Genomic DNA, 25660 nt, shown 5'->3' on the forward strand with positions numbered 1-25660 from the left:
AGAGAGAGAGAGAGAGAGAGAGAGAGAGAGAGAGAGAGAGAGAGTGTATGTGTAGAGACAGAGAAAGAGGAAGACACAGGGAGGAGAGACAAAGGGAGAGAGGAAAGGAGAGGAGTGATAGTGTTTTCATTTAGAACTAATTTGTTTTCATAATTTTTAAAGGTTCATTTTCAGAATTACTTCCTTAATTTCCATGCAAAACCCTTAATTTTTAAATGGAAATAAATATTACAAATAAATGAATTTTTAATTTAGGGAGATCCAACTTGTAGTAACTCACTTTCTTTGCATAAAACCAGAATGAATGTAAGCTCTTTTTAAAAAAATACCATTACTAATAGATGGGCAGATAATGTCAACTTGAAAAATACCTAGCATTAGTAAATTGAGCAATTTCGGAGGAAATTGTTGCTCCAGTGTCCCAAGTATCAATGCTGCAGTTAGGATGGGATGATTGGAGTTTGCCTCTAAATTGAGAGACTGTGAGAACCCTTACATTTTTTCACCAGGATAGAAAGACTTGTGCTTAACGCCTAGTTAGCAAGAACAGCTAGATTTATGGTGTCTGTTCCATGCATGGAGTTCCTGCTTATAGCCCTACAAGTAGTTAGTACCTCAGGTACTTTAAAGAACTGTTTGATGCATATCCTGAAACAGGTAAATCATTCCTAGGATTATGTTAATTAGAATGATAGAATCTAAGCTTTGGAAAGACCCTTAGAATTCCTCTAATAAGACCACTTTGCCAGTGCATAGATTCCCCTCCAACTTCCCCAGTAAGTCTCTGGATACCTTGAATGACAGGGAATTTGCTAATTCACATGGCAGTAGATTTCATCTTTAGATATCTAATTGTTAGAAAGTTCTTTCTCCATGCAGCTGAAATTTGTTTCTATGTTACCTCCACCTAAAAATCTTATAGTTCTCTCTTGTGGAGCCTGGCAAAATATGTCAAATTCTTCTTCCATATAACAGTCTTTCAAATATTTGATGATAAAAATCATGTCCTCCTTAAGTCTTTCTTCCATCAAGCTAAGCATTCCCCTCTCCTTTTACAGTTCCCTCATGTAAAATGAGTTTATGCCCCCTCACAATCCTTGTCACTCTCCTCTGAATAGTCTACAGTTATTTTAAATGAAATACTTTCTTGCATCTGGATGAGAACCATACAACTCCCATGCTTTAGTTTGATAGTATTTTCACTTTCCTTATACATGACTCCTAAATGCAAAGTATTTTTTTTGTTGGAAAGTGCTTGTAAAAAATTGCTAAAAATCTCTGAAAGAGCAATATTTTTGGTTCATTTTTGAATAGACCCGTCCTGTTCAACCAATTAACAAGCACATCATATCCTGAAAGGATACTTATATGAATCCTACTACTCACAACCCTAAATCATTTTCTCCCATGAGGATAAAGCAGCATAGCATGGTAGTGTAGATAGAACACTGGGTTTGGAGTCAGAGGATCAAAGTTTGAATCTTTGTTCTGAGGTGTGTGTGTGTGTGCGCGCGCGCGTGTGCGATATAAGTTTAGCAAACTATCTGTGGAATCACCACAGATTTAGAGGTAGACCTCAGGCAAATCACTTCATCCCTCTGACTCCAGCTTCTTCATCTACAAAATGAACATGCTGGTCTAGAATCAAGACTAGCTAGACACGACTACACTAGACTAATGACCTTCATCTATGTAAGAAATGCAGATTTGTGATGTTAAATGTATTTAGGGCACATTTTCAAATTTACTAGCTTTACTAGGGACTAGAGTCCCTACCCTCAAAGAGCTTCCAACTTCTTGATGTTAATTTTAAATTGTGAATTTTCTTCCACTGCCCTTGCATGCTGTCATGGTACAGCAGAGTAACGGTGAACCAAAGCTCTTAAGTCCCCTGTAGAGATCTCTGAAACACCAAAGAAGAACACTTCCCCTCCCCTCCCTAGTCTCAACATTCAAGCTCATAGCTAGGGAGAGACAAAGGCAATATGGTGAAATATAAAGTGTCCTGAATTTTTAATCAGAAGAACCAGGTTTAAATTCTTGGCTTGCTGCTTACCACAGGTGAAATTTTGAGTGACACACTCAACTTTTCTTGAGCTCGGTTTCCTCGTCGGTAAGATGAGAAATTCAGATTAAATGACCTCTAAAGATGCTTTCACTTAAAAATCAGTGGCACCCAGTCAGCCAACCAGAATTTTTTGAAAAACAAAACAAAAAAAAAAACACCCCACAAACAAACCACTATTATTTTAATTTGAAATTCAAGCCAATATTGCCACATCAAGTAACAGTAAGTCTAATACCAAGTCTTTGATGAATCTAGACCAGTAGAATGACATAATAGTCTGTTTGGAGATAAATGAAGTGTATATACATTAATAGAAATGAAAGAGTCTGCCATGTGGATAGTATACATTGTCATTACTTTTTAAGACATTTTCCCTGCATAAAATTTTTATCTCAATGATGGTGTAGTTCACCCTATAGAACAACTAATTTTTTCCTTATATTCATTCTCACTGCAGTTTCCATGGAAGTTACTATTCTTCACTTGGAATCTACCTAATTACAGTTTTCTGCTGTGCTTTATAATTAGTTGCCATGATTTAACCTGGAAATGGTTGCACTTTAGTGTATGTGAGATGACACAGATTCTGTGTTTATCATTTATAAGGTTATAGAGCACCTAGAGACCTTTTAGGAAGTAAAACACCATGTAAATGTAAATTATAACCACCTATAAGACACTTTCATTAATTTCATATCAAATTCATGGGTCTTTTGGGCCTTGGGGTGTTGATTTCCCTTCAAAGTCGGACTACTAGTTTATTTATTGATTTTTCCAGATTAACAAACTTGAGTGTGAACAGTATTCTTGAAACAGAACTATTTCTGTAAAGAGGTATGTATTGTAGCTAATTTTCAAAACCACTAAAATTCATTGATACCATTCTTTTATATGGTGGTATAGAAATTCAAAATCACACATTTTAACTTCGCTTTCTTAGAATTTTAACAAGGACTTGAATCAGGAACATTTAAGAGACGTTTTCTAGTCTGATGCCCTGTCTACAATTCTCAGATGAAAATTTCACAGTGAGTATTGGGGAAGTCTATCTCCTTGTTGTCCAACATCAAACAGATAATTGTACATAACATTACTCAACCAGGTGAAGTATTTTCTCACAGGTGGTTGCACTTCATTAGTGGGCGAAATTCCTACTGATTCTCTAAATACTTTCAAATGGAACCTAGGAATAAAAGGAGCCAAGACAAAGCATATTCTTAACCTCTACTGTATGGTAACAATAGAAACAATAACTTTCACAACTGGCACTTAATGTAATATTAAAAGTTTACAAAGCACCTTTGCTCACAGCATTACACAAGTATTATTACCCCCATTTTTCAGATAAGAAAACTAAGACCTTGTAAAGCTATGACTTGACAGAACTGGAATTTAATCTAGTTTTCCTGGCTCTAATACCAGTGCTTTTTTCTCTGATCAGTTACTGCATTTGTGCTTGTTGCATATTTGTACAATTGAGGCTATTGCTAAGCGTATAAGTTGTACTTATGTATCTAGAACATTTCTTTTTGTCTGAAATTATTTGTGCTTATCTCTCCCAAAGTGATGCTCCTGAGATGAAAAAGTTGAACCAACTAGATCATTCATAGAACACTTTTATACCCATCCAGCCCCTTTGTAGGTTTTCTTGCCATAGGAATACCATGATTATATGTAAGGAACAAGTGAAAATAATATAAAAATATATATAAATATTGAAAAACCTTAAGTTACTATAAACATTAAACTCAGTTGACTTATACCATTTTTCCTAATTTAAAAATATATTTTTTCTTTCCATTCTTAGAAGATAGCAAGAAAAATAGTAGCTGTGCAACTAGGGAGAAAATAGGGGTCTTTGTGTTGAAAGTAGCTTATATTTTTACTTAATTAGATTAATTTTTCAAAGGGCACTATTGAGAAGCAAGTGACCCTTTTATTGATTGTCAATTGGTGTCCCTTTTAATAGTGAAATAAAAATTTTTAAAAAGGGTATTCAGGATTTTGACTGATCCTTTGAGTTTTATTTAAATAAACTACACGGTCGTTTCATTGATAACATTCACACTACAGCTACTAGATATGTTCTAGAGAAGGGATTTCACTTAGATCTCTTTTGTCTCATGATGGATTTATTGGTGTAAGTTAAAGCTGCTCTCAAAATATTTTTATTGTTAAAATTTTCAACTAATGACATGTTTTTTTATATGTGGAAAAGGTTGTTTAACCAATATGTTGATGTCATTTATGAAATTTGCTCTATAGCTTTCCCTCATTCTTCAATCCGAAAAACTACATGAGATTCTATCATTTGTTTCCCATATACCATTCTAGCAGGAAATGGCAACTAGCAGCAATCTTTAACATTTGGTCCTCTTGGTATGAAAATGAATCAAATATCTGACAAGATTTGTTCCCGGTATGTATTTCATACCATTTTTTGGCATATAACAAATATTACTAAGGGATACTTTTAGTTTTTAAAATATGGACAACAGTACGCCATGCAGTAAAAGACTTGAGCGATTAATGCTACCCTTATGCCTCTTTTGAGTAGTTTTAGCCATGGGGCTTGGCACTGCCACCATTGTCTTTGTGCCAAAAAATATCCGCAGCGGCTGTCGCATTCTAGTACTGGAGGGTTGTCTCGAAAATTCCGCAGTGAATGCGTCGGGTTGGTACACCGCTCTGTACTGTCTTTTTCAAACACTGGAAAATCGAATCCTCTGCTATTGCAAACCTCATTTTAGGGGTGGGCTTGGGAGGAAAGAGTCTGACCATTCCAGATTATTCAGTACAAGAGACTAAAATCCATGTCTAACATATACAGTAAATGTAGAAATTAGGGGCTTTTGTGCTAGTGAGCACAAATAGTTACTTAAAGAACCTATTCTAGCATATTATCAGTAGTCTTGCAAATTTTATTATCTGAAACAAATGTTCTAGTGAATTTTAAGCAGAAAATCAGCATCAAGACCACAGCTAATTTTTAATGGAGAATTGATAGAAAAGATTTTTTTTCCTGGAAAATGAAGTGTCATTTAAAAATAGTTGCTTATTTCATCATCAGAAATGATAGTGAAGAAAATATACATACACACACACACACATGCACACGCACACGCACACGCACACTTGAGATGGTTCCTAGGCTTTTTCCAGAAGCACTGATTATTTTGCTCCCAAACAAGGGTTTTCATTCTGAAGGCAGATTTATAGTTGAATTTGGGAACAAAAAAGATGTAATAAAGTTAAAGGCTTATACTATCAGAATGAAATGTGTTCACTCATGATCTCCAGAGTTATCTATTTGATGGTAAAAGTGGATGCTACAGATGAAATCTTTTACAAGGAGCATAATCCTTTAAAAAAAAAAGTCAATCTCCCAATCTCCTGCTGGCTGCCCTGCCTCTTTGGTACCTCACAGACTTCGACAGAGTCCTGGACGAGTGCCCATTGATGTCATGGAAACACTCAAATTACTGAGAATGATTCATGTCTATGCTGTTCTCTTATCCTCCCCCACACAAACAGGAGTAGATTTTTAACCCTGACAACTTGTAATTTGCAATGGGTTTATTTTTGTATCTAGATAAATATTTTTTAACATCGGAAATTAAGATGAGGCAGCCTGTATCTGATATGATAGTAAAGAACATTAGTACTATGCAGCCAAGATTACATTACTTTTAGGGTTATCTGTTCCATGACTAAATATATTCTCATTCTCATTCTCTCTCTCTCTCTCTCTCTCTCTCTCTCTCTCTCTCTCTCTCTCTCTCTCTCTCTCTCTCTCTCTCTCTCTGTCTCTCTCTGTCTCTCTGTCTCTGTCTCTCTCTGTCTCTGTCTCTCTGTCTCTGTCTCTCTCTCTCTCTCAAACACACACACACTCTCACACACACAAACACCTTAAAACACAGATTAAGGTTTTACACAGAATTCCCAAAACACTGAAATTAGTTGTGAATCTTATCTTTTCATACTGGTGTTGGATATTTGAGGATAAGATTTGACAATGACATTTCACATTCATCAGCTCAGTCTTGCCCATGGAATCTTTTCATAAATTTCTACATAAAGTAGATCTTTTGCCTTCTTCAAATTGTATTTAGAAATAATTTTTAAAATAATCCTGGTGGGGTGAAGAGGAAGGAATTAGGTACATCTTCCTGAAAAGTAAAAGCAAATTTCACCTTGAAAAATATATTCTGATCTCACTAAAAAAATTATTCTGTGTATATGTATTTTTACTGTTAAACTAGAAGCATTTTCAGATCAAAGAATAGGCCACACCTTCACAATGAACCCTGATTTTAGTCTATTTTCTTCAATAAGTCATTTGATTTGTTTCAATAGGATTGCAATTAATATTTGCAATCGTTTTACTATTACTGTTGCATCCTGTAGCATAGCCCTCTCCCTCAAGCAATTTTCATGTAAGAGGAGGAAGAGGGTGATTTAAAAAATTATATCTGACTTCCTCAGTGGATATGTCCATTTTGTGGCTGTTCTTCACTACTTCCAAGAGTCTTTTTTTTTTTCATTACTGTGAATGTTCTTTCTGTAGACGCAGGTCAAGACCTTTCTGTCCCTTAGCAGAAGGTCTTCATAAATTCCTTTGGCTACAGAAAGAAAAATAGAAAAGTCATTGCACAGTAGCAAACTTTCTGCTCATAAACCTTTGTCAATTTGATTAGGCTGATTCTTGAATTATAGAAGCAGAGCCAGGAAGAGCACACTGGAAGCTTTTCTACTCTGTTAGGATTTGCCCAAGCCTAAGCTTTATCTCCATAAATGCTGAGAGTCCATGGTCACCTCTATACCATGATAAGACACTGGGAATGAGCTTTCACAGATGTGAAAATTTAGATCTATGTTTTTCATCAAACAATAGTGAAATATACCAAGAATAAATTAACTTGGGTAACACTTTCATCATCCAAGTGTTAGGCATTTTGAGGAATGATTCTTCATGTGTGGCAATGATGCAATGAGTACAGTAAGAAGCAGCTAGGCCTTCACTCAATGTTTATTGACAGTAATGAGGTAGGTAATTATAATACATGCTGCCTGTTTTCTCAGTTGTCTTGGATGGGCTTTGACCTAGGAAGCATTTTTAGGATCGGATATATCTATCGACTGGTCTAGCTAGCATTGCTTTTTTCACAGATGCAGTATTGAAATATTCAAGTAAAGCTGTGGTCTCATTGATGTAGGTGCTTCTTTCAGTGATACACATTGCGGGTCATCCATGCCTGCCCATGCTTTGTGACTCCTGTGCATATCTTCTTACAGATTAGAATGTAAGCTTGCCTATTAGACTATAAGTTCTTGGAGTAAGAATTGTTTTTTCTTTGTATATTTGTATCCCCAGTACCTAGGAGAGTGCCTTACACATAACAGGTGCTTAATAAATGCTTGTTAATTGACATTCTCTCTATCAAGTCTATTTAATACATCAGGAGTCTTTTTTTTTTGTTTGTTTCTCTTGGTATTGAGAAAATACCAGGGCAAGCACATAAACTCCCCACTGTTATCCCTTACTCTTGTCGTGTGACTAGTCAGTCATCTTTTTTAATTGTATATTGCATCCTTTACTCTGATTCAAACCCAATGAACACATCCCCATTGCTCTCTGATAAAAGGGAGAATAAAATTTTTGCTAGTTAGCATCATTTAGCCTAGTAGTTTCAAGGGAAGAGGTAGAGAAATTCATCACTTGGTTTTGTTAGTGTTCTTGGTATCTTGATACTGTCTCTACCTACTATGCAACTAAATCTTATGTATTTACTTGTATCCAAAAATTTTCCAACATGAAGCTTTGTGTGTCATTGGTTGAGCTCTACTCTCACGTCTTATTTAATTTCACTCTTTAATCTTGCCCAATTTATGATTAAGGCTAAAAGCACTTTAAAAAAAACAGAGAAGATTGTCTTTTACTGTCTTATATATGACCAGAATGTATCCCAGGCACTTTTCAATTCTTGGTTACTTAAAGAAAAATAAAATAGTCTTCAGAAACAAATTAAGTATTTGGTGCTGTTATATGATGTTGGTTTTCAGTGGGCCTCTGCTTAGCTCCTAGGACTGTTGGTGAAATTGGAACCTTAGTTCTGAATGGGCAAATGTCCAAACAAATCTCAGAGTCTCTCTCTCTCTCTCTCTCTCTCTCTCTCTCTCTCTCTCTCTCTCTCTCTCTCTCTCTCTCTCTCTCTCCCCCTCTCCCTCTCTCTCCCTCTCCCTCTCTGTCTCTCTCCCTCTCCCTCTCTCCCTCTCGTCAATTCCATCATCATGTTGATCATGAGGGAATTTACTCCTGGGAAAGAGGTTAAAAAAAATCACCTGAATTCTGAATAGTTTCTTTGCTAAATTCACCATCTGGAGAGCCTGTGATTGATTAGCTTTGGCCTCACCATTAAGTGTCAATATAATCAATGGGAATTACTATGCTAGGGTCATTACATAGATAGTTTGCCTGCTGTGTAAGTAAAAATGAAATTGTTTAAAATTTGAGGGAGAGAATGAAAGTGAAAATAAGGAATGTCAATTTGTTTGTTAGAGAAATTGGAGGCCATTGAAATGACAGTTTTTGGAAGTGTGGAGCAGTTTGGCTAAGAATAGGAATGAAGGATATTTTTTTCCAGTTTATCATAGCCAGAGTGAAGAAGTGTTAATCCCTTTCTCTTGCTTGCATACATTGCCGTTAGTGCCTACTTTACATATGTAAACATCGGAAGAGAAAAGTAGATATCTGTTACCTGGAAGAGATTTTTTTTTAAAGAGGAAAATAAAAATTTACACACATTTTTTTGTTAATTTCTGTTGACAGGTAAAACAGAAAGGGGTTCATATTCGTCTTATGGGAGAGAATCAAACTTACAGGGTTGCCACCAGGTAAGTGATAATCTATGCAGTGGAAGAGGTTGTGATAAATAGCCTGGTAAATTAGTTTGTTTTGTAAAGTAGATTATGATTTTAGATTTTGACACAGCTATTCATTGCATGTTTGCCGGTGACTATTTCTTTTAAAATATTAAATAATGAATCTCATTCTGTTCTTAATCTATAACCTCAGCTTCTGTCCTATCTTCTGATACTCAGTCACTTCAGTGTCCCAGTGATGATGTTTGTAAATAAACTATTGATGCTTTTTCATAAGGGTTCCATCGGAACAATTTCTTCATAATTCGGCAACTTTTAGAATGATAAAATTCCCAGCACCATGGAGCATGTGTCAGACCCTGGTTTTGGTGGCTATTGCCATAAATTATAGTTTTCATAGAGACTGTATGATGTTGTGTGAAAACAGGGTTGTATAGAGGGATAAAAATGTCTGTGAAAATATGATTTGTTGTCCCTTTTTGTTTCTGAATTGTTTTTGGCTGGAAGTCAAGGCCAGCAGGCTAACAGCAAAGCCGTCTCAAGGGAAGCATGCGTGAGCTAGAAAAATAAGAGGACTTTAATTAAATAATAAAATGCCAATGTAATACAAAGGTATAGCATGTGTGTATTTGTGCCTCTGTGCACTCCACATTTGCATACTTTTAACTCTCCAGAGAGAGACTGATTCTAAAAATACTATCAATAGCCAAAAGTCTATGCTTTGTTTTAAGACAATTGAGTTTTTGAAAGATGCTTTCTTTTTAATTTCAGCACTGGTATTAATAACATGTTTAAAACTCTTTCATATTTTTTAAAGCATAGACTTTTCTTTTTATTAGTGCATAGATCTGTTACTTTGGGAAACTTCAGAGAATTTAATAGCCCTTTTTAATATTCAGGGTCTTTCACTGTTTTGTTACTGCCCCAAACAGAATGCGTGTTCTTACTGTGTTAGATTGGGAATGTGTGCTCCCTGGAACTCCTTCATCACCTATCTTATTTGATGATACAGAAAATTCTATCCTTGAATGTTTAAAACAACTTCTTTAGTTTAGCTCAGAAAATTGCAAACAAAAACTAGTTTTAGGAACTGAATAGAGCCCATGTAGCTATCTCCATTATCTATCACTAATACACCTCTAAAGGTGGAATTAGGGTTGTCTTTGTGCATCTGTTTCCTTTTTCAAGTTTAGCCTGTTCCATTGCGCCCCCAGTTCAGTCATATTCTGCACATAAAGGATTGTGGAGATGAGATAAATTGTGGCTTGGTTAAGGACTAATGCAGCACATGTTGTAGAGTGCAGTTCATGGCAGTTTGTTTGGAAAGAATTCTGCAGGAAAGAAATTTACAGCGCTTCCAGTGTAGCGGAAACATCTTTGGAATGTGAGTGCAAATGTTCGGGGCAGATAGCTTGGGTGACAAACCTCTTAGTGCTGTGTCTCTAGTGTAAAGCTTTCAATTCCTGTAGAAGGTCCTATTCCTGTGTATCTGGTTTCTGAGGGTCAAAGCAGAGATCATTAAAGTTTTGGGGAGAAGAAGGTTGACAACATCCTTCCTTTTTGCAGATGGTGATGGAAGAGGTCTGTGTTTTCACTGGGCCCCTTTTGTTGGTCAATGAGAGAATAGGCGTGCTTGCCCCTGCATCCTTTCTTACTAATAGGAATTGGCGTGATTCCTTACAGACACAAAGATTTCCTCTGCTGACTAAGCGAGAGGCCCCTTAACTTGTGAAATCATCATTCAGACTGCTTGAGTCTGACTGTTTATGTATAGGAATACATACTAGGTTTGCGGGGAACACTTTCCTCTGGTGAAACTGCAGTGGTGCCTTTTTCAAGGACAAGGTGAGATGGAAAACTGGGAGGGGCCGAAGGGTAAGGGTGAAGGTAGTTCATTGTTTGATGTTTGTAATATGGGTCTTGCGAGTACACACATGTGAGTTTGTGTACATATGTGTTCAGGCAATCAATATATGTTAAATTTGTAAATAAGATAGAATGTGTTTTTCTTGTAGTATAATGATGTAGTGGTCTTCATGTACTAGACAGAAAAGGAACTCTGAACTGTGGAAGATTCCTTCATTCTTATTTCTGTTTGCTGGGTGTGAGTCTTGCATGGATCAGCGATCACTATCCATAGCATCGTCTCAGTAGTAACCATGAATAATATGGTTACTTAGGGACAAAGACACAGCAATAGTTTGGAGCCTCTTTGAATTTAGGGAATAGAGTCTGAGGGTTATAATGTGTTGACATAACTGTTTTTTTTAATTAGTTAATGAATTCTGAATTTATGTTTTTGCAGAAATTGAGAATAGAACAGGATATGGTATATTCTAAAACATTATTCAGACTTGGGTCCTTTTATTCAGTGAATCTGGACTGACCCTCAGCTATATGAAGTGCAGAGAATGAAGTTCTTGTATTTTGGGCTTCTGGTCAAAATCAGGAGATCATAGTTGAGATTAGTCACCGCCAAATGAGAAGGGGATGCTCTCATAGATGAGAAGTGATTTACTTTTATTTCTTCCCTTTTCCTTTATGACAGAGTTCTTGAAGTGGGGAGCATTTAGATGTCAGGTTCTAAGAATCACCAAAGGCATGATGACCGTGTATTGGTGGGTCATGTGAACAATATCAGGATGAACAATGTATAAATTCAGCTCCATTAATGTGCATATGTATACTGTGACCCCATGCCAAGGGGCTTTTGAAGAAGCTACAGAGAATTAGAAGGAAGCAACAGGTACTGTCATTAAAGGGGAAGAGAGTATGACATTATATTGGTTGGATCTTAATAATTTTAGTTTTTAATGTCTGTTTTATTTCTGTTGAGGATTTAGTTGTCCAGTTCTTAGCAGTAATAGTGGTAGTCATGTGACTTATACAACTTGTAAGTCTTATAGCAGACAAACAAAAGCCATCATTCTCTTTTTTTATCCACCAGCTATTTTTAATGAAAAGCAGTAATGGGGTAATAGAAAGTCAATGAATCACTTAATTGTGAACTTTCCTGAGATAAACATGGGCATGCTGTATTTACTAACCCAGTGTTTTAAGGGAGAGGAAAGAAGAAAATCATAGGGATTTTTAAAAAACAGAAAATGACATTTTTGCTCTTCCCTTACTAAATGATGACAAAACTAATTTAAATCAAATCAGCTTGTGGAAATCACACCCAGGCTGAAAACACCCCTGCCAAAATGCAACCTCATACAACTTTTTACTGGCAGAGAGAAGAAAATGTATAATGGAAAGTCTGACAGGAACTAAGTCGAGTGGAAATGAACTTTTTAGTAAGGTGGTCCAAGTTAAGTGCTAGAGCTAATGACAGTTTCTCAGCAAGCATTGCCGGAGACCACGGGAAGACATATTTCTTTCTCCTTTGTAGCCCTGGATGATTCCAGTAACTGGCTTGTTGATGTCACTAGGACAAATTATGGCAATGAATACAGGGATTTTCTTGCATAGGGAAATGGAAGGGAAAAGAACACGGTATTGAGTGTCAAGTGGTTATCTACAGTTTACTTTTTAATATCTTTATCCAAGAAGTTCAAAGTACTTTTGAGTTGGAGGTAGAAGACCCAAATGCAGTGTCCACCTCTACCTGTGACCTTGGGATTGTCCTTTGTTGTTTTGTCTTTATATTCTCTTCCTAAGAAGGATGATGTTCCTATCTATGGAACTGTGACATTCATGCAAGGAAGATAAGTGAAAGAATGTTTGTGAGTTCCCTTGGGACTTTTCTAAAGAAAATTTAGAAATGGAATGCATTATTCTTTATTGTGATGTTTACTTGGTAAAACCTCTTCATCTGAGATTGGTCTGAAACCTTTGTTAGTCTTTCTGTCTAAATCATATAGGCATTTTTAGATAATGGGATGACTAGTTTTTATAAGAATTTTCAAATGAACCATCAGAGCCTTACTTAATACAAGTAAGATTAAAACTCTGTGCTTCTCCAAGGCTTTACTGCACTTGCGTTCATGCAGGTGGATATGTCCAGAGAGGCCGGTGCTTTCTGTTTAAGCTCCCCTGACCAAATTGATTGAACATAAACTTTTTTGAAATCATTTATTTTTTCTATACCTTCAACAACATTCATGAGTTATGTGTACACTAAGGTAGGAATGTATGTTTCTAAAAATGTTAAAAGAGTGAGGTAATACAGAAATATATTGAATAATCAAAGCCTCTGCAGTTCTTTTTGGAGCATCCTTTATTGTTACAAAATCTGTGTCTGTTAACTTAGGGACATAATGTGGATTCTGCAATAATTTATTCTTCTCATGAAGACATCATGATAGGTATATTATGTTTAAAATACACTTCATTCTTAAAACAATTATATTTTAAAAATAAGTTTTGTTGATGCTTCTTATTTTTTATATCATACTAATTTGTGGAAATACCCTTCACCCCTGCCAGAATTAAACCTTCCCTTGTAACAAAGAAAAACTGTTAAACAAAAACACCTGGTACAGTGACTTTTTCTTCTAGTGTGACTATATAAATATTCTCTCCTATCTGTCCTCCAGCTTTTTAGAGAGGAGAGAAATGCATTTCATTCTCCACCCTCCAGAACCAAGAGAAGTTTTTGAGTTCTTGACGGATAAGTTTCCTTTTAGGGATCTTTTCACTTATGTTGTAGTCATTGAATAATTATACATTTTTACTCAAGGAACTCACTTTTAAGTATCTTCCATTTTTGATTTTTAAAAAACTGAAGTAGCAAATATAGATTCCCTACTCCTAATTTGTAAGCAATTAAAAACTTGAAAACAAAGCCTTTAGAGCCAAAAATCAATAAGGGAAAGCCCACAAGCAGAGAAGGCACTGAAACATATTTTGTTTTCTCTGAAATTGATATTGACCTCTGAGAACAGAAATGCACATTGTGTTTTTATTTGAGAGATATGTTGTATTGGAATTGTAATGATCTGAGACATTATGTGTGTTTTACATGAAAATATTATGATTTTATACTTTATAAATATTTTGGAGGGAGTAAGGCTAGATTAAAATATTTAAGCATTTTTTTTCCATTTTATCATTCAAAAATATATGTATTTTTTGAGAAAAAAATGATAAAATCTCCATTTTAAAAGTGTTTTTTCTACCTTGCCCAATTTTTTCTCTTTTATTCTATAACATTTCTAGATTTCTTTCACGTCTCCAGTCTAGGAGCTATTGTGAAGGTATGTGAAAGCACTGTGTGATGACAGTTGACTTAGGGGTTAGCGAATCACTTCCCATGTCCTTTCATGGATAATTTTAACAGTAATAAGCAATATCTGTACCTTTTTAGGTTTTGAGTCTAGCTATCTTAAAATAATTAAATAGGAAAATTCTGGATGAGAAAAAGTGGTAGAACTTTGGCGCTAGAAGGGCCCTCTGAGATCATTTAGTCTAATTTATTTTAAAGAAAAAGACTTGGGTCTCAGAAAAGTAAAGTTGCTTGCCAAAGGTCACACAAGGTAATGGCAAACTCAAGACTGGCCTCAAAATTATGTCACTTTTCATGACACAATGCTACAGATAATATATATATATAATGATAAATACAAATACATTTTATACATATACCCACACACATATGTAAAATATCGTAATGATCTTATCTGTTTTACTCTGCAAGGTCATACCACATTTCCTTTTTCTGAGGTTTCTCCAAGCATTTATCCGTTCTGTTTGGAGAGAAGAATGAATTAGGGAAAGAACATAAAACAGCCCAACCTCTGCACCTCAATTTCTTAGGGTCATTAAGATATTTTGAAGAATAACCTGATCCTGTGTGTTTGCAAATTATTTTGATATCATAGTAAAATCTAGAGAAATTCTCAATATTAAGAGAAACAACCCTGTTTTCTTAGGAGATCCTTATTCATTCGCCGTCACATTGTTATAAAATTCTCTATTTCCCTGCCCTCTCCCCCACACCCATCATTTGCTATTAATTTGAGAGACTAGGATTCTAATGTAAGTAGCACTAGCTGACGAAATAGTCTTTTAAATAAATTATTGAGCACGCATGTAGTCTCACTCTTCCTTTATGAGCTAGAAATACCAAGAGGTGTCAGTTATATAATACAATAATTATGTAATACAACTATAATTTGTATTATATCAGGAGAGTCAATGAGAACTGCACATTCTTAAATAGCACTTTATACTTACAAAGTACCTTTCAATATATTTGACCCTTAAAAGTGCTTTGTGAGTTTGATAATTGCATTACCCCCTAAAACCTGGTGTTTGTTGAGATGTCATTTTGTAACGCCCTTAAAAATAATCTTGGGTTTTTCCTTAAAGACTTTGTGGATTTCTTATAATAGGCTTTCTCATTTTATGTAAGTTGTAGGCTAGAACTTGATTGGGTCACAAACAAGAAATAATATTACATGAATTGGACTGTCTCACTGATAGAAATTATATGCCCCCAAACCTAACACCAAAACACAGATTAAATAGTTAGAATATAGTTCTGTCCCCTCTCTTAATTCCCATCTTGTTAAGAGGTTCTGCTGATTTTTTGATTTACAGCAGTTTTTAATGAACCTTGCCAAATGCTCTGTCCATGAGATCAAAACTAAGAATCCACCTTAAAAACTCAGAAGAATTTTGCCCAGTAGTTTAAGACAACAAGAGAATCGAAAGATCATTGAAATTGCACTGGGTTGATTTATTTATGAGACAACATAAGAATGATGCTCTAGAATTTAAATTGAAATTTCATCAGAACTTAGGGATTAACTTCTCAATTTTTATTGAAAGCCTTGAGGGGGGGAAGCATTAAGGGAATTTTGACAACCACTAGCAATTAGGATTTCAATTCTCCCTAAATCATTGCATGTGATAAAGAAATCTATATATTATGACTAAACAAATAATGCAATCAATGGTAAGTCATACCAGTGCACTTGTGTACTTGAATTTCAAAGCAGAATAGCCTCAAGGTTGGTTCTTTATTCCTGGATATACCAAACTTTGCTCTTCCAAGGAAGGATTGGATATGTCACACACAGGTAAATATGTATATTCGTGTAAACACACATATTTAACTCTTAAATCATAAGACCTTTTGTGTCTTACAAGTATAAATAAGAAGAAACAGCTAGCATTTATATAACTATACAATTGCAAACTGCTTTGCAAATATTTTTTACTTTAAGAACTAAAAAGCAGTGCATTTTAATAGTGTGAAAAGGAAATGAGAAAAGCCTTTCCTTTAAAAAAAAACATTTATTTAAAGTGCTTAAATATTTAAACAGATTCTTTCCCCAAAAGGACCACTTCATCAAGAGTGTCCATTGACCTAGGAATCAGGAGATCTTGGTCTTACATTCTGTCTCTGTCCTTAACAGTCAACATGCATTTATTAAACATTGAAGATACAGTGTTCTTGATTTATTCCTTAAATGAAGGCATGTGACCTTAGGCATTTCCTCATCTGTAAAATATAATAGTTGAACTAGACCTTGGAGACCCCTTTTAGCTCTAAGATTCTGTAATTCTATAAGTGCTAGGTAGTATAGTAATGCTAGATGCATTTGTAGTTTATAATCCTTCCAGAGGCTTTTTGATAAATGAATTTCTCTTCTCTGTCTAACATAACACTTTCATGAAACTAACAGTTTTTGTCCTTGTCCCCCCAACCCCAATCTTACAATGAAATGTCTCAGTGAATTTGGATTTGTGTTTCTTCTCTAAGAACATTTCCTTCCAATCCCTCACAAACTATTTTTATGGTTTTTGGAAATAGATTTGATTTAATAACAAAGATAGAACCAGAAATATTTCACTTTAGCTTTCAGGTAGTGAACCTCACCTCTCTGTGTCTACATGTGCAGGGGAGAGGAGGGCAGCACACATGTATGTGTCTGTGATGTGTGTGTTTTCATGCACACAAAATAATCGCTCTTTTTCATTTGTACTTTGTGAACATCAGGGTACTGAATCTTTGTAGTTTTATTGGTATTGTATACAATAAGTTATTAAATTTCATCTCTGTAATACACCTGCAGTAAAATAACAAAACATTGCCGCACTTAAGGAACATGTGTGTGTGTGTGGTACGTTGCCCCCCTCTTCACTCCAGCCCTCCCCCTAACAGCTGCTTACAGATTTCAAGATCCATTGTATATATTCCCTTGAGCCCACCTCTAATAATCGAGACACATCTGCCATTGCAGTATTATAGGCATATGTAGTTTTATTGAAAACTATACCTGTAAAAAATTAAATAACTCCTACCTCAATTAAATTGGCAAGCTACCTTTTTCAAAGATCATATTGCAGACCTCTGGAGACCTAGTGAGCTCATTTTATTCTTATATTACAAATCACTAAATGTGTTATTTTTGTTTAGTCAAGTAACTAAGATTTCCTCACACTTTGATGGCAAATGCCTTTCATCCATTATCACTTTTTCCTTTCTTCCATCCCTGCCTTTACATATACAAATATCATACAAACTGTGCTAAGCAAACATTTCATATTTGACTGCAATAGTCACAGGCTCAGATATTCACAGCTAAAGGGTCTGAACCTGCAGCTTAGCTGCTTCTTAATTTACTCCAGTAAGTGTTAAACATAAACATGCACAGGGGCTACAGAATTGGGTTCAGATTGTTTATTATTAACTCATCTTGTGCTTAGGTAAAGGATTTTCAGAATTCGTTTTGAGAGTCATTACAACATGATAATACCTCAGTTAGAAAATGATATAGTAATACAGAAGAAATGCACCAAAGAGCTGATTCCAGGTATTAGAAGTTAGATTATTTGACTTATTTCCTCAACTTACCATTTACTCACTGTGAGACTTCCGGATTAGCTTGTTCATCCTAGCTCTGATACTTCTAAGGTATTTTTCCTCTAAAAACTCGATAGCAAAAAATATATTTAATCTTACAAGATCTTTTGAGTAATAATAAGATATTGCATGTTTGTAAACTATTTTGAGCTCACCTAAAGGGAAGTACTACTGTAAAATCTAGAGGAATGTGAAATATTTATGGAAATCTTAATGAGTCACCATTCAACTGTCCAGAATATTTTAAAATGCTTCACAATGAATCATATATGTAGATATTATGGTGATTTCATTAAAATAAGATAAACTAGATTAATAAAACTTGAGAAAATTTGGAACTAGAATGCCCAAGAGATAAAACAAAATTGTATATGTTCTCTCATAAAGAAAAACATTTATCATCACATCTTTTCTTATCTGGAAGCAGATTTTAATGTTATAAAAAAGAGAAATAAACTGAAAATGGATCAACAGAGACACTGATAAAATGGCAACACGTAAACCACCCACTAAAAAGTGGATAGTGCGGCAGGCTATATGTTACTGAAGGGAAGAAAGGTTTAATGGGATTTGCTTTAGGGAGTGTCAGGAGCAAGGATGTTACATTGGCAACTGCTTAGGCTAACTATTTAGTTGAGTGTCTAATAATTCATTTCTCATTTTCATAATACCATGTTTTGAAAACTGTGGTAATTTCCAGTCAATTCAAAGTAGTTAAGCCAGTATACTCAATATGTACTTCATTTGATCATCAGCAGGAATAGCAGTGTCAACACTACAAATACAACCACCAGCACCATCATGTTCACCATAGCCTATTCTCAAGAGCCTCTTCTTATATTCAACTCAATAAATATTAAAATACTTTTTTTGTTCAAGGCTTTGGATAAGACAGTGTACTTACTAGCTAGTAACAACTCTTCCCCTTATGATAGCACTTCAAGGTTTATGAAGTGCCCACCTTACCTAGAACATTGTTAGCTAGGTACTATAAATATTTTTGTCTCCATTTCACAGATGAGAAAACTGAGGATTAGAGAGATAAGTGACTTGTCCAGGATCACATATCTAGTAATTAATGAATCTCTAACTTGAATTACTAATTGGTCCCTCATTCACCAGTCTATCCTTAACACAACTGCCAAATGGATATCCTTCAAGCTCAGGACTGACTATACTCCTCCTTTACTCAAGAAATGTCTTCATTGGTTCTCTGATGCCTTCTGAAATAAATAGATACTTTTTTTTCATTTAAAGGTCATTGTCAATCTGGCTTTAGCTTTACCTCCATCTTTCTTTTCCAGACTTATTATATATTAATAGCTAGCATTTATATACTGGTTAAAGGTTGCAAAGTGATTTATGTGTGTGTGTGTGTGTGTGTGTGTGAGAGAGAGAGAGAGAGAGGTGCTTTTTTAATTCCCAATTTACAGGTTGGGAAATTGAGGCTGAGAGACATTAAGTGGCTTTCCTAGGACACGTAGCTAATAAATTACTCTTCTTCACATATTCCATGGTCCAGCCAAACTAATTTACTTCCTCTCTCTCATATGCCATTTTCTCCCTGTCTCCATGCCTTTTCACAGGCCATCTTCCATACTTGAAATGCACTCCATTTAAGCTTCATCTCTCAGCATACTTAGCTTCTTTGAAAGCTCAGCTCGAACCATTTCCTGTGATAGACTTTTCCCCACCAAAGATAACTTATTATATATATATACATATATATATACACACACACGTGTACATGTGTATATACACATATTCATATGTGTATATATAGTAAATAAAAATGCATACATATATAGGAATTTAGAGCAAATGTGAAATTTTTACAACTTATATATTTACAGCAATGCCCATATATGTTTTTCTCTATGTTCTATCTACCTATAGCTATATACATTTTAATGATAGAAGATAGGTTCCATGAGAACAAGAACTACTTTTTTTTGCTTTGTATTCTCATTTCCTAGAACAAACCCTGATGTATAATATATGTTTGTTAACTGGTTCAGTTGCAGTGCTTCCAGCTAATCTTCCTTGATTACAAATCTCATCCTCTAACTTCTGCTCACCCCTTCCATGTTTCCCTTTTCAAGGCCTTCTACAACTCATTGGCCTAAATCCTGCTCTTCTAAACTTAACTCACAATACTCATTTCCTTCATGTTCACTACACTGTTTTGGAACTGGACCACTCAGCTTCCCTTTTTAAGATATGTCACCATTATCTATCCAATGCAGTTCAATTAAGCAAGCATTTACTAAGGGCTTCCTGTTTTCAGAGCACTGTGCTAAATTTTGAGTGAAATACAAAGTTTCGATGAAATGATGTCTGTGCTCATGTAGTTTATAGACTGGTAACATTAAGTCCTGAATCCCCTTCCTGTTGCCACCCCTAACATGCCTTTTGACATTCTACCCACCCTTTTAAGGTTCATCTTGAATGCGATTTTCTCCATAATAAATCTGTCCCTGATCTCCCCATGTTGAAAGCTTTGTTTTCCCCTTAGCCTTTGCATAGCGCTTTGTACCTTTGTTATGTTTTCATCATAATCTATTCTTCCTTATAGTCATTATACAGTGTTATATATTTTAATGCTAGATTCCAATTTCTATGACGACTATGCTTGTCATATTTTAATGATCTTTGTATCTCTCATCAAAGCCCAGAATGGTGCTTTGCCTATAAGAGTCACTTAACAAATGGCTTTTGAAAGGATAGACTGATGGATAGAAAGAAGGAAGGATGGTGGAATCTCATATTTAGAGCACGGGGATCATCTAGTCCAACTCTCTCATTTTGTGGCCAAGTAATCTTAGTCCCAGAAAGCTCAAGTAATTTGACCAATTCTCCCCCAAGACAGAAGGAAGGACAAATGGGAGAATGAGAAAAATGGGAGCAGGAAATAAACAGAATAATAGGAGACAAAGAGCATTATCTTTGAATAGGAAGTTTCATATTTAAGAAAAGTTGAATTGAAATTGATCCCCTGGGTGGCTAGGTGGTGCAGTGAACAGAACACCAGCCTGAGAGTCAGGAAGACCTGTGTTCTAATCTGTCCTCAGGCACTTAACACTTTCCTAGCCATGTGACCTTGAGTAAGTCACTTAAACCTCAATTGCCCTCCAAAAAAAAAAGGCAAGAAAATGATCTCCCAGGCAACTGACTCAACCCACTGCTGATAATCAGGGCAGAGACTTTCACTTTTGGTTTTGTAGCCTTGTTACTTGGTATTTACTAAACACTTAACAAATACTAGGTGATTAATCATTAGGATTTTGTCTAGATTATCTTTTCTCTTACAGCTTTACTTTCCTTGGAAGCTCTGTTTCTTAAGGGCAAAAATTCTGCCATCATCGTAGCATATATCTCTTGACCATTTTATATATTTTTCTCTGGACCTGTTGGGGTTAATGGTTTATCTTTCTCAAGGAAGTGAATGTGAAGTGGAGTTTTTAAACAGGAAATAACTTGGTATAGGAGCGAAGGTAGAGCATTTCAAATATTAGTGACTCCTTGCAAATAAGCACTAGATGAAACATGAGTGGATATGTAGAGAGACAACCAGAAATCAATGAGCAAAGATTATTTCTCTGTAGAGTACAGCTCGCTGGTGAATCACTTCAGAATGATGATCATAATTTTTCATTCTGTGTTAGAAGGAGTAACGTGGTGTGAGCAGATGTTTAGGGAGAATGATTACAAGGAGGAGATGCTGGAGGAGATGAAGGAGTACTGAGACAGAGGCACAGCTAATGGGGAAAATTGTCATTCAACATATAAAGTTCTCTTACCTATTTTTCCCCTTCCTCTACCTTGTTCTGTGTCTTAAGGACACAGTAGGGCCCGGAGACAAGAATTTCATCGGGGAGAACAATACTTCCCTGAATCCTTTCTGAATCATGACTTCTTTGTTTATGGAAAATAATTCCTTTCTTCTAATTTTGTCCTATTAAAGGATAAGGATCTTTGCCCAGAGTGCTGGGGCAGGAGTACGTATATTCAGGGGGGATGTCATAATGTGCCTGAAAGAATGCTAGATTTGGAGTTAAAGGCTGCTGACTTACCTATGTGACCTTGGGCAAGTAGTTTCACATTTTAGAGCTTTGTTTCCTATAAAATAATGAGGCCTTACTAGATGACCTCTAAGGGCTCTTCAGACTTTAACCTCTTATCCTAAAATACCGTGACCCATTTCCTTCTTTAGTTATTATTGATGCTGTTACCTCCTCAATGTCTTACATCACTCTTATCCACAACTGGGGCAAATGACAGAGACCCCAGAGCAAGTGAAGTATAGCTGCACCCCTTAGGGAAGTCCAAATAATGCACACTGTTTAGTTTAGCAAGAGGCAGCAGCAATCTTGGGCAGAAAGGCTGCCATGGCAGCCTTTCCTTGGCAAAAATGTACTAAACACTTACTTTCAGCAACAATAGCAACATAGTGGCCTGCCCACTGTTACTATGTAAGTTTTAATAACTTAAAACTACACGAAGTCTTTTGGAACACCTTGTATATGAATACGTAGAGAAGTCAGGCCCAATGAGAACTACAAAGAAACATCTTCCAAATAGATTTTTACTCTTTTCATCCTTCTCCTTCCTCCTCCCCTTTATTACAATAATTCCCCCCTTCACAGTTTTCCATTAAGTTGGTCTTTTTAAAAAACGTTGTTTCAAGATTTGTCTCAGGCAAAGATTAATATTATTGTTCATAGAGAACTAGAGAAAAAGCGAAGTTGAATCAATACCTGGGGCCTTGTAGCATGGAGAAAGGGCAATGTTGCAATGAAGCCAAGTTCAAAGTATTACCAGAATTTGGTTGAAACTGTCTTTGTTTAAAACAACTTTCCATTGTTTAAGATTTCTTACTCTCTAGGCTGATAGGCAAGGTGTTCTATCCTGTGTCTTTTGCCATCTCTGCTTTTTTCCCCATCTATTGCTGCCCATCAGCATATATCTGCAAAGAACAAAAGACAGATGCAAATGAATGCATTTGCAGTCATTATTCAAGAATGTATATTAGGCTAGTTTGTTAGATAATTATTCAAGTTTATTAAGAACATACTATGTCTTTGACACTGAAGATCCACTGACAAAAATGAAGTAATCCCTACTTTCAATGAGATTATATCAGTGGAGATAACATGTATGTATGTAAGTACACAAAAAAGAAGTCCAGGATAATTTGTTTAGAGAGGTGGCAGTAGCAGCTGGGAGTCTCAGGAAAGGTAAACCACTGAATGTTGTGATGTAGTGGCAAAAGAAAGACAATACACAGATTGTGTTCAGAAGACCTGTGTTTGAATTGGCACTGTCTGATCTCGAGGAAGGGAGAATCACTTAACATTTCTCGGTCTGGTTTTACTGCCCTGTAAAATGATGGTGTTGAACAGAATGAGCATTGAGGTTCCTTCCTGCTCTAAATCCTATGACCCTATGGGAATTGGTAACTAATAATGACTTAGGTAGGGTCATCTACAAATAATATAGTTAGCACAGACAAGCCAACGAGTGAAAACACGAGCATTTAAAGATGTGCACACTGTCATCTCACATTCTGGGTGAGCACTATTGGTGAGGATTGTACTTTTATAGGCAAACTGATTAGCCAAACAGTTGTCACCACTGCTTCTGCTCATGCCTTCTCATTGGCCTACAGAGTGTGAGTGCACAGTCTAACTGACAGCTGTCTGTTGTCAGTGTGCCATCCTGGCTGTCTTTAACATTGATTGAACAACAGCACAGACATCTGTAGAGCTATCTGGAGCTCTGACAGGGATGCCCTGCCTGCCAACTCTGATTTGATTTGGGGGGCCTGGTACTCAGAAAGGAATATCCTTGAGGAACCTGGAAGGGAATTTGACTCACTTGTCCATCTTATGGTTGGATAAATTGTCAATACATCTAGCCTTGAAGAAACTAGCATACTGAGTTTTTGGTAACTAGGACAGTGAGATGGTTTGGAAGACACTAACTAGTTTCTGAGGACACTAAGACTGTATGATTCTTCAGACTGTTAACTAGTTTTGGGTTCTCAAATAGTTTGAGTAATTGGAAAATGAATGGGATGTGAAACATTGTTTTAAGAAAACTCAATCTGAGTTCTGGATAAGAAGCAAAGGTTTTTACCTTTCTCTCACATATTCTCCATCTAAAAATGATAAATAAATTAAAAAAGAAACATTAGTAAACATCTTTACTGAACACAAGACTTTGTGAAGAGAGAAGCCAGAAGCTACAGCAATTCAAGAGAAAAACCAGGCATGAGCTCAGGTAAACAGGTCAGAAGACCATAGCAGTGCCTTAACCAGGAAAAAGCCCCTGAGAGAAGGAAGACCATGTCAGTATCATAGTCAAGGGGACTCTAACTGGGGACGCTGAAGTTTGCTCGTTCTCTGAGCCTAGATACACTTGTGGAAGTGAAAGTCAGCCTCTGGGAGCCCAGGAAATCCAGATCATGTGCACGCAGGGCATGACCATTTCCATACAAAAATTCAAGAGGAGATCAAAACTGGTCATGGCTCAGAATCTCAAACTGAAAACTAAGGTTAGAAATAGGAATAAACAGAAAATGACATTGACTAATATGAAGAGATATTATACATTGAGAGGAAACTAAAGAAAAACCAGGAACAGAGTTACTTCCCATTTGTGAGTAGATCCTCTGGAGGAAAAGCAATCATTTGGCTACAGCAACTATAAGAGCACCTAGAAGAAATAAAGCAGAAGGTTAAAAATTAAAATAAAACTTCTTGAAGAATAAAAAGAAAAAAAGCAAATAGCATAGGATAGAAAGTAGAAAATCTTAGCAGACTTCTTGCAATTAAAATAGAAAAAAACAGAACTCAATGGCTTTATAAGAAAACAAGAAATATTAGCACAAAATTAAAAGTTTTTTTTTAAGGAAGAAAGTGTTTGTTATCTACTCTTTTTAAAAAGTGACTTGGAAAACAGGTTTCAGAGAGATAATTTAAGAATCTTTAGATTGCCTGAAAACCAGAACAAAAAAAAGTCATGACAAAGTATTTTAAGAAATCGTAAATCAGATTCAGAGGACAAATTAGGAATCTACCAGTCACCTTTTGAAATGAAATATCATAAGCAAATGTCATGGGCAAAATCCATAGCTGCTAGGTCAGAGAAAAAATTCTGCCAATGCACAGAACGAAATAAATTTAGTACCAAAGAACCAACCAGGATTGTGTAATACCTCATAGCAGTCATTCTAAAAGGAAAGAAAATCTTGCAATAAAATATGCCAAAAGATAAAAGATAAATGTGTACAACCAAAAACGACTTAACCTGCAAGATTGCAGATAATCCTACAAGAGTAAAAAAAAATGGAGACTTTTTTTTGGATGAAAATATCAGAAATGAGTAGAAACTTTGAAATGAAAGCACAGGATTCAAGAGAAAGCACAGTAAATGCATTTGAACAACCGAAGATGCTAGATTGCTTATATTCTAATAGAGGTAAAGGAAACAAATGGACCTTTAGAATCTTAATATCCTCAAGGATTGCAGAGGGAATTATATTAGGCATATAGAGGGACTAGGGGTTATTTTATGTTTATGGTCATAAGAGGGGAAGCAAAAAGAAGGCAATATATGAGGAAAAATGTGAGGAAAAGGGGGATGGAACTTACTATGTTTCATAATTGGGTTCTTGGGAAGAAAAGTGTACAAACATATAAAAAAGTGAAAGAAGTATACATCATATGGATCTTACTCTTATGTAAACAGTAGATACTCGCTTCTCTCTCTCTTTCTCTCTCTCTCTCTTTCTCTCTCTCTCTCTCTCTCTCTCTCTCTTTCTCTCTCTCTCTGTCTCTCTCTCTGTCTCTCTGTCTCTCTCTCTCTCTCTCTCTCTCTCTCTGTCTCTGTCT

General features: G+C 35.8%; 1 protein-coding gene across 11 annotated transcripts in view; it reads left to right on the plus strand.

The window, feature by feature from the left end:
- Positions 1 to 25660, plus strand: part of LOC138171996 (transcription factor 4) — a 450737-nt gene that overhangs the window by 215857 nt on the left and 209220 nt on the right. For 8 of the 11 annotated variants that reach the window (XM_069101609.1, XM_069101625.1, XM_069101630.1 and 5 more), the window contains one exon: positions 8898 to 8962. The exons of 2 other annotated variants lie outside the window; for them this stretch is intronic. In XM_069101609.1, the coding sequence (XP_068957710.1) occupies positions 8898 to 8962 (65 nt within the window). Of the gene's footprint in view, positions 1 to 8897; positions 8963 to 10649; positions 10796 to 25660 lie in introns of those variants that run through there. One more of the 11 variants, XM_069101654.1, reaches the window with a different exon arrangement.

Source organism: Petaurus breviceps, unplaced genomic scaffold (assembly GCF_028583685.1).
Source record: "Petaurus breviceps papuanus isolate PSGF00001 unplaced genomic scaffold, PetGlider_PUasm1.0 128, whole genome shotgun sequence".
In the NCBI taxonomy this organism is placed as follows: domain Eukaryota; kingdom Metazoa; phylum Chordata; class Mammalia; order Diprotodontia; family Petauridae; genus Petaurus; species Petaurus breviceps.